We start from the raw sequence: 13,360 nt of genomic DNA on the forward strand, positions 1-13,360 counted from the left end.
CTGCTGAGCATGGAAATCAATGGGAAAGGTGGGGGCCCTGGCCTTGCTCTGCCTCGGGACTTTGACGTGGGGAATGGTTTCCCAGGAGAAGTCCGGACTCCTGGGTTCTGTTCCTTCTCTAGCCTGCGGGGGAGTGTGGCCTGGGACGGCAGAAGGGAGCTGCTTGTCCAAAGTGACTGAACCCAGTGATGGAAAAGGAGGAGACTCCCCAGGCATTGCAGCCCCAGGGGTGACGAGGGGGAACGCTGGGAGCAGATCATGCAATGAACTCCTGCCAGTGCGTGTAGATTGCATTACATGCACCCCTGTGGTGGGAGGAGGAGCTGCTCTGGCTGGGGCAGGGATGGGGAGGGACTAAACAGGCTGGTTAGTGAGAGGCTGCCTTGACCCCAGACTCACGCCCGCTCCCCGCTCGGTTCCAGGATGGCCAGGCTCCTGAGGATGTTCAGGAAGAAGGCTCTGCAGGTGGCCCCAGAGCCTGAGGGAAGCAGCTGCCATCTTCCCCAGGAGCAGAGCGGCTCCTCCGTCCCCACTGGCGGGGAAGGAGCTCCCGGCCAGGCCAGGAGGTGGAAGTGCCCAGCCTTCTGGCGGAGAAAACCTGCTCCCAGTGCAGGCGCCGATGTGGGAGAGGCCAGGTCAAAATGGAGCTGGGCCAGGCTGCGGCTGGGCAGGCAGGACCCAGCGCAGGAGAGGAGCCGGGCAGGGTGACTCTGGGGCATGTTGTGTGGGCAGCAGCGGCCCCAGGAGCCCAGCCCTGATTCCCAGCAGGAGGCATCGCCCTGCCCGGTCACTGAGGACCTTCCAGCCTCCCCAGGGCAGGAGGTGGAGGATCCCTGTCCCACCACCAGCAGCTCGGCCCGCTCCCCATGGGACAGCAGCAGTGCCTGGGACTCGGGCAGCAGCGAGGCCGATGGGCGACGCAGCTTTGTTCCGGGTGAGAAGTCAGGCTGGGCTCAGGGAGAGGTGAGGGCGGGGCCGTGAACACCCTGGGCCCAGGCCCTGGATCAGTGCTATGGGGGCAGGTCCCCAGCCCAGGGGTCTGGCCTGAGCCACATGAACCCCACTGACACTAGATGCTGCCACTTTGGTCCTTGGTGCTCCAGTTGGGGGGAGGCACCTCTCAGGGAGTCCAGGACAGTCTGGGGGGGTCTCTTTGCTATGGGCTCCTGAAGGAGTTGGGGGCTGAAGGCATCACTGAGAGGGGGGAGTGTGGGGCCCGATCTGCCCTGGGTCCTGGTGGTGGGAAGGGGGCACATTGCCCCACCGTGCCCCTGTCCTTCCCCCGAGTGGCAGCAGGCGTCACCCTGTCCCCTTCTCTCCCTGGTGCAGGGACTGCCAGGGACTCAGGGGACGAGGAGGAGGAATGGGTGGACGTGGCCACAGAGGAGGCTGCTCTCAATAACAGCCAAGAGCAGCTCCAAGGTGGAGAAAAGGTACAAACGTACCCCAGCTGTGCTGGAACCGAGACTGTCCTGCCCCTTCCCAGCACCTGACCCCCTGCAGAGGGTCTTGTCCCTGATGATCCACCAGCCCTAATGGAGACCTTTCTCCTCCATGATCTGGGACCCCAGAGGTGGGGGTGTCTGTCACACACCAGCCGGGTCTCCTCCCCCCACAGGCACTGTCCCAGTTCCTGATCCTGCTTGTGGTGGAGTGGTGGGTGATTTGGACAGTGGGCGGGTCCCCACTATCCCCCATTCAGGCCTGAGTCCTGCAGCTGCTGTGTGGGGGCAGGGAGGTCCCTGGCTAACTGGCTCTCTCTCCCCTAACCCCACTCCTGGTGGGTGCAGGAGGAGGCCCAGCAGCTCGTGTTCCTGCACGCCATCCACCCCGCGTCTCGCTGCACAGCAGAGAGGGCAGGACACACTGGAGCCGCACTGCTGTAAGGCGGCTGTGGCGGAGAGGATTGTGGTGAGCAAGACACAGTGCCCAGCAGCTGGAGGAAAGACAGAGACATGGGAGGGGCAGGGGTCTCCCCAGGCCAATGGATGGGGGATTGTTGGTGCTGGAGGGGCAGCAGAGGGCAGGGATTGCTGGGGCTGAAGACTGGGGAGAAGAGGCGGGAGAAATTCGGAGAGTGGTCACTATTGGGCAGGAATCGGAGGAGCGGGAGGTAGGTGGGGGAATCCTGCTGGCTGTGTGGGGCCCTGGCTGTGTAATCTCCTCACTGAGAAGTGTCAGTGTGGCCCGAATCTCACACGCTCCTTTGTCTCCTTTGGGTCTCACAGGAGCTCATTGAGGAGCTGCCTGATAACTCTCCACCCGGCGCCATCCTCGCTAACTCCCTGATTGCTGTGGGCAACCTCAGGTACCGAGACCCTCCGGCCCGGTTCCCCTAACCCCAGTGCTGCTCAGGCCCGGGGCTGGGAGTCACTGCCCCTCCCACTCCCAGGTCACCGCCCAAGGGTGGCTCCTCTGGCAGAGGTGCGGGGAAGGTTCACTCTCTCCTGGCTGGGCTGTTCTTTTCACTCCAGTAACATTGCAACGGCTTTGGGGTGAGGCTCACTCCCAGGATCAGATACAGGAGGGGCAGCAGGGTGCAGGGAACAGGGGATATTCCTGCCCTGCCACTGTCTGTCTGAGAAACCTTGGCCTTATCATTCCCTGGCTCAGTGCCTCAGTTTCCATTCTTGCCAGTCTGTGCCCATTTCCCTGCAGTTTCACTTGCGTGTTGGTGCCAGTCCCATCCCCACACTGCACAGTCTAATGCCGGCTCCTCTCTCTTGCCAGCACCATGACGCCTGCCCTGGAGCCAGAGCTGGAGACCCACCTCCTCCGAGCTGCCCTGCACGCCGTCTTCACCCTGGGCATGGAGAAGGACACCACCCAAGTGCAGGTAGATCATGCTAAAGTCATGGATAGAAGAGCTAGCTGTCATCCTGCCATGAATCCTTGCTAATTGCCTGCAGTGGGATGTGAATGAGAGAGGCCAGGATATGTGTTTGGGGTTTCACCAGTGCTTCCCAGAGACCCGTCTTCCCATCCTGTGGCAGGTGTAGCCCCAGTTTCCCTAACTCTGACCCATGGCTCTCCCTTGCTTTCAGGATCTGCCTAGGGTCTTGCCAGACCTCCTGGACGCCATGCTGGGGAACCTGCTGGCAGAGTCCCCAGACACCGACAGGCTCCAGTACATCTTGGAGCTGAGCCCGATGAGAGGGGTGGGAGCAATTTTACCTTCACTCTTAGATCCATTTTCCAGTCTGTCCTCCTAGCCGGGCCCCCAGTGGGCATCCTTGGTCAGGGCAGTCAGTGCAATGCCTCCTTTCCCCACAGCACATTAACTACTGGATCGTGTCCAGGGTGCCGCGAGAGAGAGCCAGGGCCGTTAAGAGCAGCACGGCCCTGCTCAGATTCACCATCACCCTCCCTGAGTTTGACATAAGTGACCTCTGACCCCAGCTTCCTGACTCCAGGTGTAGGTGATCTGGCTCCAACGGGCTGTAGGATCTGCTGCTGCAGGGGCTGTGGGTTAGGAGTGTTCCTCTTGGGGAGGCAGAGTCAGAGCAGAGAGTGAGCCTGGCTTGAGTCAAGTTCTTCTTGTCCTAGTTAAGTGGTGACTCTGGGCTTTTAAGGGGACTGTGCTCCAGGTTCATGCCTCCCTGTCATCCTGGAGCAGCTGGGGAAGCAAGTCCTCATGGAGGGCCCTGGCCACAGCCCTGTGCTCCAGGCTTCCTTGGGGGCAGAGGAAATTAAGGGTCTGGCTCTAGCTCCTATCCTCTAGCATCTCCTGCAGAGGGGCTGAGGGGAAGGAGAGTCCTGGCCCGGGGGGGACTGGGAGCTGACAGGAAAATGCTGATGGAGTCCCCTCTCCCTCTCCCTCTCCCGTCCATTAGAACTCAGCGGAATTCCCCAGGATGGGTCACCACATGGCACAGCTAGCTCTGTCCGTCAGTGACCCAGCCAAGGACATCAGCCGGCAGGCCAGGGAGGGGGTTTACCGGCTCTACCAGCTGCTGCTGCACCAGAGGGGTAAGGAACCCAGCTGGGAAATGGCACCTGCTAGAAGAGTGAGACTGGGACCCCAGCCAATTTCTCTCAGACTGACCCCGGCTGGAGGATGAGTCTCTCTATCTCTTTCTGTGTTCCACACCACGCCCTGCAATTCTGTTGGGCCGGGCACGCAGCAAGGACTCTGCCCACTGTGCAGCCACCAATGGGATTGGAAGGACACAAGCCCTGCAACCAGAAGGACAAATGTGTGTGTCTCTCTCTCCCTGTCACCTACTCCCTCCTGGGGGAAACCCAGCAGCTGATGGGGGACAAGGTGAGCAGCTGCATTAGACTCAGGAGATTGGGGCGGGGCCCAGGCCTCATTCCCATCTTGTGGCCATTCGCTGGCCTGGCACAAGGAGCCTGGTGGGGAATGAAAGGGAGAGCAGGTGCTCCTGGGAAGAGAGATGAATTCACCTCCATGAGCAGGAGCGAGCCAGCTTGTCCCCGGAGCAGCTCCACCCAGCTCTTTAGCCAGGCTAATTAATGACAAGCTTTGCCTCATCCCAGACTTATGTTCTTAGGACAGGGTGCTATCGCTCTTGGGAAGGGCAGGAGAGTCCCCCAAGTGCCCTCTGCGAGACTCTCCTGTCCCACAGGGCCGCACCCAATTCCTAGTGGTCTGGTGTCTGTGTCACCCGAGCCACCACCCAGAGTTGCTCCCATCACTGGCAGCCTGGGAGGCCAAGGACTGACGGGTGATGGCGTCTGACCAGGCAGGGCTGAGGCACATGGGCAGGGGACGCTTGTCCTGCTGCTGGCAAGGCTGGACCCATTCTGGAGAGAACAAGAGGATTCAGTCAGCAGTAGGGTTACCATGACTAATAAATAAAAAAAGAGGACCCTCCACGGGCCCTGGCCCCGCCCATTTCCCCACCCCTAGCCCTGCCCCAACTCTGCCCCTTCCCCACCCTAACTCAGCCCCCTCCTCCCTCCCACTCCCAGCCATGGGGAAAGGGCTGCCCCAGCGCTACCAGCTTCACGGTTTGCCGGGCAGCCCCCAGACCCTGCGCCCCTGGCTGGCGCTTCCCCAGAGCAGCTGGAGCCCGGGAAGGGAAGTGCCTGGCCCGTGGCTCGGGGTCCGTAGGCAGGGGCGGCTGCCCAAAGTCGGTAGCGCTGGCTCGGGCAGCTCGGCTCTTAAAGTCTGAGAGGGGAGGAGCGGAGCAGCTCAGCTGGAGCCCTGGAAGGGAAGTGCCTGGCCGGCAGTTGGGGGTCCGGAGGCAGGGGGGGCTGCCCGAAGCCAGTAGTGCTGGCTCGGGCAGCTCGGCTCTAAAAGTCTGAGAGGGGAGGAGTGGAGCAGAGCAGCCACGGGAGGGGAAGTGCCCGGCCAGCATTTTCCCGGACACGTTTGGCTTTTCGGCAATTCCCCCTGGACGGGGGTTTGATTGCCGAAAAGCAGGACATGTCCGGGAAAAACCGGACGTATGGTAACCCTAGTCAGCAGGGGCTGCCGATCCGTCCCATTCACCAGGGCTGCCATCCTGCGGCTTCAGCATTAGTGGCTGGGGTGACTTGGGGAAAGGTCTCAACCTCCCCACATCCCACTTCACTGCTGCCAGAATCCCTCCTGCCCCCCTGCTACAGTCCCCTCCCTACCCAACCTGGGTGGGGCTGGAGGAGAGGGGTCTGAGAACTTGAGCTGTGGATTGGAGGTGGAACAGCTGTCAGGGGCGCTGAGGGGGAAGTGGCAGGAGCTCCCCGTACAAGGAGGGGGGTTGCCACTGGAGGTCACTAGGAAGGACAACAAGACTCCATCCTGGGGGTCAGGAGGGGGAATCCATCCCTCAGAGGTGGGCAGGGGCTGGGTGGAAATGCTGCTGGTTCCAGGGGCCGTTAATCCCCCCTGATTCCTCGGAGGCGTCTGAGTCTCAGACAGGTTCTTGTTCCCTTGCAGCAGGAGGACGTCACGGCCAATGTGATGCGCCAGCTCCGTATCATGCGGCACTTGCGCCAGGTGCCCAAGGTGCTGCAGGGCCTGTGCCTCTGAGTCCACCAGCAACTCCCACTCTCTGCTGCAAGTACTGCTCTGGCTCTCTGTAAATGGGGAGCTAGTGGAAGGGGAAATGGAGCCCCCTGGCACTCACCGAAACCCTCTCCCCTCTCTGTGGAGCAGGGTCCTTTCCTCTGCCCACAAATTCCTTCATCTGGGACAGGAGCTCTTTCCCTCTCACCCATTCCCCTCCCCCCTTTCCTTGATCTATCCCGATCCCATTCCCCCTGCGCCCAGGCAGAGCTCTGCCTGCCCCATATGGTGCAGAAAGGCCTGTGATATGCAGGGGGTCAGATTAGATGCTCTAACTGTCTCTTCTGCCCATAAAGTCTACTCATTTCTGAGAAACCGAGTGTAGCATTGGGAACAGCCTCTGCTGTTTTACTGTCTAGCCGGCTTGCTTCCTAGAATGAACACTCATTGAGCGGGGTGATCCACAGAGAGTAGCTCAAACCTCCAAAGGGTCTGGCCTGCGGCAGAACATTAGCACTGCAGGGGAGGGGTAGGTGTGACAGTGACATCACAAAGGCCTTTTGCAGGACCTCAGCCTATTGGTCAAAGGTGCTGGGGAGGTGGTGACCTCACAGAGAGATGCTGACATCATCCAGGCAGCACAGGGGTCCAGGGCCAGGGAAACCTCTGAGTCCCCTGTAGCTTTCCTTCAGCAAGTCTCCTTCTCGAGGTCTCTCTTTGAGGACTGAGAGAGTATTAGGGGTCATGTACGTGAGCGCCAGGAGGAACCTCTTTTGAGTTTTCTCCTTTCTTTTTCCTGATTTTACTAGAAAACAGACGTCCCTGTTTAGAAGGTAAGAGCCTCCGAGAGGTTTGGAACCTGTTCAGTCTGATCCATCTGTTCCACAAGTTCTTCAGTCCAATCCACTTCCCTAACTAATTTCCTTAATTTTTTAAAGTTAGCCCTTTTGAAAAAAAACACCCTAGTCACAGATCTATTTTTGTTTACCCTTCCATTTAGTTTAAACTGAATTAGCTCATGATCGCTCAAACCAAGGCTGTCCCCTACAACCATTTCTTCTAAGAGATCCTCACTACTCAGCAAAACCAAATCTAAAATGGCATCCCCTCTTGTTGGTTCAGCAACTACTTGGTGAAGGAATCCATCAGCTATCACATCTAGGAAAATCTGAGCCCTATTATATTACTAGCACTTGTCCTCCGGTCTATATCTGGGAAGTTAAAGTCTCCCATGATCACACAATTCCCATTAGTATTTACTTCATTAAAAATATTGAAGAGGTCTCTATCCCTATCCAAATCAGACTCTTGTTCGAACAGACAGCAACCCCCCCCCCCCCCCCGAAAGGCAGAGATAGAGCCCAGGAATCGAGATGGTGAGAAATTTCATTGAAACCGTTTCTGACCGAAAATCCTATTCAAACTAAACCAGTTTGTTTCTTGAAACCATAACAAGTGGCAATGAAAATTCTTTGTTACAATGTGTTAAATTGTCTCGTGGCACTCAAAGAGGAGACACTTAGATCTCAAAAATTAGATAAGATGCTTCAGTCTGAGCTAAGTAGTTGCTGCTCTTAACAATTGCAAAATAATACAATACAAATAAAATAAACTATTTCAGCCATTCTATTATGTCCTAATCTGCTCTGAGTAAACATGATAGGACACCTCATCTTATGCACTGCTCCTAGTGACACTCTCCAATAGACCCAGCAGTCCTTATTTCCAGGCCCCTTCACTAACCACTGCTGCACACTCCCTCCCACAGCTGGCAATTACAACCAGGCCTTCATGTCCGGTCCCCCTGCTTTGAGTGGGAGTGTGCTCCGCTGGAGTGATTGGAGCAGGGAACTGGGAGTCAGGACTCCTGGGTTCCATTGCTGGTTTCCTATTGACCTGTGGGACTTGGGGTAAGTTGCTGCCCCCTCTAGGCTCTGTCCCCAGCAGTCAAATGGGGATTTCATACTTTCCCACTATTGGAAAGTGCTGGGAGAATCCCCCAGCAAAAGCTGCTCTGACAGTGCTAAGCAGCATCTGACCATTAGAGGTCGGAGCGCACTGCCCAGGAGGAGGAGTGTTTGGTTCTGGGCTGTTGGAGTACGGGCTTGCAACCATCTGTGCACACATATTATACTAATTGCATCTAGACCACATCTCCCTAGTTTGTTTGTGAGAATGTCCTTATTAACACCAAGATGGATCACATCTACTGTTTACCCACCTCCACTAGGCCCGTAACCCTGCCAAAGAAGGAGCTAGGATTGGTTTGGAATGATTTGTTCTTGACAAGTCCATGCTCACTAGTCCTAAGAACCAAATTGCCCTGTAGGTGCTGACAAACTGATTGTTTAATAAGGAGTTCCAGTATCTTTCCAGGTATGTTAATGGATGGGAAGACGTTCTTTTTCAGGGATCTCTGACGAGAACTGGGGCACAGCACTTAGTTTGTTGAAGCCATAAAATGGAGACAGGCACCTCTTCTCTTCTCCCAGCACCCCAGATACCTAAAAGGGTGGGACTCACATCCCTCAATGGGCTTTAAAAGAGACAATGGTTACAATGTGGCCCCGACCATTTCTGGTTTCTGCAGACTAGATGTTTTAGCAAAGTTTAGAATTCCTTGGTGCTCAACACCGTGAAACTCTAAGCAGCATCTGTTTGCTTGTGAGAATGTCCTATGGGACTGTGTCAAAAGCCTTATTAACACCAAGATAGATCACATCTTCTGTTTACCCACCTCCACTAGGCCCCTAACCCTGCCAAAGAAGGAGCTAGGATTGGTCTGGAATGATTTGTTCTTGACAAGTCCATGCTCACTAGTCCTAAGAACCAAATTGTCCGGCAGGTGCTGACAAACTGATTGTTTAATAAGCAGAGGCTGCTCCCAATGCTACACTCGGTTTCTCAGAAATGAGTAGACTTTATGGGCAGCAGAGACCGTTAGAGCATCTAATCTGACCCCCTGCATATCACAGGCCTCCTGTCTACCACAATAGCTACTTTGGGGGCAAACATATTCCGGAAAGGCATCTAGTCTTTATTAAATGACATCAAGAGATGGAGAATCCACCACTTTCCATGGTAGCTTCTTCCTCTGGTCAATCATCCTTGCTGTTGAATATTTGTGCCTTATTTGTCATAGGAATTTGTCTCTTTTCACCTTCCAGCCATTGGGTCTTGTTCTGCCTTTCTTTGCTCGATTAAAGAGCCCTTTAATACCCAATATTTTCTCTCCATTAAGGCATTTCAACACTTCAGTGAAGTCACCTTTCAATCTTCTTTTGATAAGCTAAACAGGTTGAGCTCTTTCAATAGTTCACTAGAAGGCATTTTTCTCCAGCCCTCAGAACATTTGGTGGCTCTTTGCTGCCCCAGCTCCAATTTCTAGGACCATCTTTTTCAAAGGAGGACACCAAGACTGGAGGCAGTATTCCAATAGCAGTCTCACTGCTGCTGCTGTCACCTCCCTATCCTACTCACGGCTCTGCTCCTACATCTAATGATGGCTTTAGCCCTGTTCACCACAGCATCACACTGGGAGCTCATGTTGAGTGGCTTCTCCACTCTGGCCCCTAAATCCTTTTCAGAGTCACTGCTTTCCTGGATACACGTCCCCATTCTGGAGGTGTGGCTTGTGGCTACGTATAGGACCTTGCATTGGGCTCTGCTCAAACTTGTTTTCTTTGAATGGGTCCAGCTGGCCGAATGAGCCAGATCGCTGTATATCACTGCCCTCTCGCCATCAGGAATTACCACTCTGCCTGTATTTTGTCACCCCCCAATCTTATCCGCAGTGATTGTATGTTTTCTCCCAATTCATTGATAACAATTATTTTAAAAAATTAGTCCTTGAGAGCTTCTTCAGACCCTTAGTACCCAGGATCTGCTCCCCACAGCACAGTGAGAAAGGCTGTCCAGCCCTGCTGGTACATACGGGATAAGCACAGAACAAACACACTTTAGGAGCTGTGTTGTCCATAGACTCTGAACAACATGTGAGGGGTTAGCAGATTACAAATGCACGAGAAGAGACCTGTAGTGTAGACAGGTCCCAACTGTGTCTCGGTTTCCCACCCTGCTCTAAGTTTAGTCACAGCCGCCATGTCTTTTCCGCCATGTCCCTTAACCCCACGTCACTGCAGAAGAGAGATTTTCTGGTAGCCAGCTGGCTCTCCTGCATGTGGATGTCATTCCAAAAGACGTGCTCTGGCTCAGTCCCATGCTATGGTTGGCTGAAGGAACCACTTGGTGACATTCTAGGCCCTGAGTTATACAGGAGGGGCGACTAGATGCACATAATGGTCCTTTCTGACCTGAACCTCTATCAATCACTACATTTTCTGCTGCTAGGAAGAGAACTCTGAACCTATTTTCTCTCATTCACTTTCAGTCGGAATAATTTCAATCCAGGCCAAAGGATTTCCTCTTCCATTGTGTCTTCAGCACCTTTGCGAGGAAAGAGTTACTGTTACCCACAGGTTTCCAGTTTCAACCTGTCCCTGGGTGAGATGGCCAGGAAAGGGGTTGGAGCTCAACTGCACCTGGCCCAGGTGATGCAGCTCCCTAGGGTGAAGGGAATAAGTGTGGGGGTCACATGACAAGACGCAGCCTGTGACTAGGACCCAGGCCTGCTGAGAGATAGAAGGGCAGCCTGTGCTCAGCCAGGAGAGAGACCCCAAGGGAAGCAGGCATGGGAGGGGCTTGGAGCGTCCTTTAAAGGTCAGGGACAAGCTGGGAAGGGGCCAGGCTGAGCACTAAGGACAAGGCCCTAGGAGGGAAAGACAGGGCAGTTTAGGAGATGGGGCAGATAGTCCAGTTGGTTTCGGCTCCCAGGACCAGACACCCAGAGGTGAAGGTGATTGTCGGGGCTTCTGTCCTTCTTCCCCAGTGTAGATTTGATAGTGGAGAAGACTGATGCCGTAAGGGGGAAGTGAGTTACCCCAAGGTCACCCAGTGAGTTTATATCACGAATGCATACTCGGAAGGATCCAATAGAAACATGGATTTTCCAGTCTCTTCTTTCTAGCAGTCCCCAGGGCTAAGGTAAAACCCCTGCTGCCCCTCCCCATTCTGCTCACCTCCAAGATGTGCTGGAGTTTGTCTGTGCTGGGGGGTGCTGTCAGCAGGATCGAGAGCTCGTCATCCATGTTCTCTGGGCAGGCCTTGCTCAGAGCCTGCCAGCAGAGGGAGACCAAGGGTCAGGATTATGGAACCTGGGGTGACACCTGCCAGGATGACAGCAGGCTCTGTAGTCCTTGCCCAGAGCAGCTCTCTGCAGAGGGCCTGGTGCACAGCAGTGTAGGGAACAGCCAAGCTGCTAGGGATGGGAGCTGGGCTTCCTGGCAGAGTCCAGCACCCAATGCCCAGCGTCTGCAAGGAAGGGATTCCCCACAGAGGGGCAACATCATCTCCCCCTGACACTTGGTTCATCCTATGGCCTGTTCCCATCTCTGCCCACCACACTCCCAACTCAGCAGCTCCAGCTACCGAAGGGAGCACGAACCAGAGGCCTTCCTGCTCCTGGGACAGAGGAGTAGGTTGATGATCTACCTGGATGTGAGCGTTGGCCTTCTCCATGCCCAGGGTCTAGACTCCATTCAGGGCAGCGCACAGGAACTGCGATTCCTATTCTGGATCTAGTGGCAGCTTCAGTTTGCTGGCAGGAGACTGTACATGAGACCTTGCAGTTGCGGGGGTGACACAGGCACTAACATGTGCATGGGAGTTTGAGCAACAGGGCAGAGGCCTGTGTGGGGTAAGGAGGGCAGGGATTTGGGAAGCAAGAGCAGAGGATCAAACCCTTTCTTAATGTGGGTCGGGATGATCCCCATTTCAAAGATAGAGAAAGTGAGGCACCAGGTGGGAGAGTGACCTGGCCAGGATCACGTTACCGCTCAGTGGCAGGACTGCAAACAACCTGTTCCCTGATCTCCTCACTGGACGCTGCTGCCCCTCCTGTATGACCCCTCCAGCCATCCTCGCCCACAGGCCATCCCCACCACTCTCCAATACCAGGCTGTTTCCACAATGGAAGCAGGCTTGTAACAGAGTTCACTCACCGATAGGTGCCCCTTCCTTCAAGGCCTGGGGTCACAGATTTCTTGGGCTAGCACGCCCGCCAGCAGGTTTTTGGCTGGGAACTCAGCCCTTCGGCCAGGCGACCATCTTTTAGTCCCACTCCTTCCTGGGTCACGCTCATCCCAAACTAAAAGTCAAAAAATGTCTTTAACTGAAACAAGATCCTCTGTCCCTTGGGGGCTTTTCCTCAGCCTGACTTTGGCTCGGCCTGCCCTTGCTGGCCTTGGTAGCCCTTTCTATGGCCCTGTACATCCCCTTCCTTAGAGACCGTGGGAGAATCAGTCCTACCCTGGATTCTAGGTTCTGCCCCAAGGCCCTGTACTGAACAGCTAGGCCTGCTCCTGTACCTTTGTTGCGGTTTCCCCTGGTTTCCCCTCAGCTGGAGCTCACTCTGTAATCCATTTGGCCTAGCTCCAGGCTTTATAGCCCACAGGCCAAGCCCCCCGTTATATACCCTCCTCCTTAGAACCTGGCCCACGCGGGGGCAAGTTCTATTCTTCTCCAAGCTTCATCCCTCCTCATCTCATCGCTGTCACCAGCTGCGCACTTGTACAGCCTGTGCGCAGTGTCTGCAGCTCCACTGCCAGCTCGCTCGGGGCAAACCTTCTCTTCTGCAGTATCCCGACGCTCTTCCTGCAGCCACTCAGTCTCATGAACAGCTGCTTGCAGAGCCTGTTCTGAAGCCTTTAGCGTCTTCTGTTGCCTTTTTGCTACTGCCGCTGCATATGCCAAAACCTTTTCGGTCATGGTCTGAGAACCCACCATGGACTGCTCCACCCTTGTGTTTGTCCCTACTCCAGTCTGCTTCATCTCTGGGCCAATCATTTCGTCCTTCATCTCCCTGCAGCACCCGACAGGGTGTGTTGGTGGAGGGTCTGCAAGGTCCATGGCCACCCCAGCCACCTCCACCTTGTCTGCCTCATGGGGGTTTGTGTCAGAGGACACCTTCTCCTTTCTTTCTAACTTCTTAGGGCCCTGGCCCCTCGTTCAGCCACTCAGCAATTTCCTAAGCAGGCCATGCCTTTTGATATGGCCTGCTTCTCTGCCCCCAAAACAAAGAACTCTTGCTCCCATCTTGGCATTAGGCCACGCTTGTACACTTTCTCATGCCCTTCTCCCTGGGCTAACCTTCTCAGCACAGCCCAGGCATGCTCTCCTTCTCTGCTCTTTTTGTCCATGGGCATAGCAGACCCTGGGTTGATTTCCCTTTGCAGGATCTCTCACAGGTATTGCTGCTGCTGCGTCTGTAGCTCCACCTGCACTTCCTTCTGCGTCTGTTGGTTTTCTAGGAGCTGCTGGAGAAACCCCTACATCTGCTTTGGCTGCTTA

At 55.3% G+C, this 13,360-nt stretch overlaps 1 protein-coding gene across 1 annotated transcript; it reads left to right on the plus strand.

The window, feature by feature from the left end:
• Positions 1-2,165: 2,165 nt before the first annotated feature.
• On the plus strand, positions 2,166-8,848 carry LOC135976268 (maestro heat-like repeat-containing protein family member 1). Its single transcript, XM_065571167.1, has 4 exons — positions 2,166-2,308; positions 2,731-2,836; positions 3,045-3,138; positions 3,272-8,848. Exons 2-4 carry the CDS (start codon positions 2,735-2,737, stop codon positions 3,391-3,393), a joined length of 318 nt encoding a protein of 105 aa, XP_065427239.1. The 5' UTR covers positions 2,166-2,308; positions 2,731-2,734; the 3' UTR covers positions 3,394-8,848.
• Positions 8,849-13,360: the final 4,512 nt, after the last annotated feature.

Source organism: Chrysemys picta, chromosome 17 (genome assembly GCF_011386835.1).
Source record: "Chrysemys picta bellii isolate R12L10 chromosome 17, ASM1138683v2, whole genome shotgun sequence".
In the NCBI taxonomy this organism is placed as follows: Eukaryota; Metazoa; Chordata; order Testudines; family Emydidae; genus Chrysemys; species Chrysemys picta.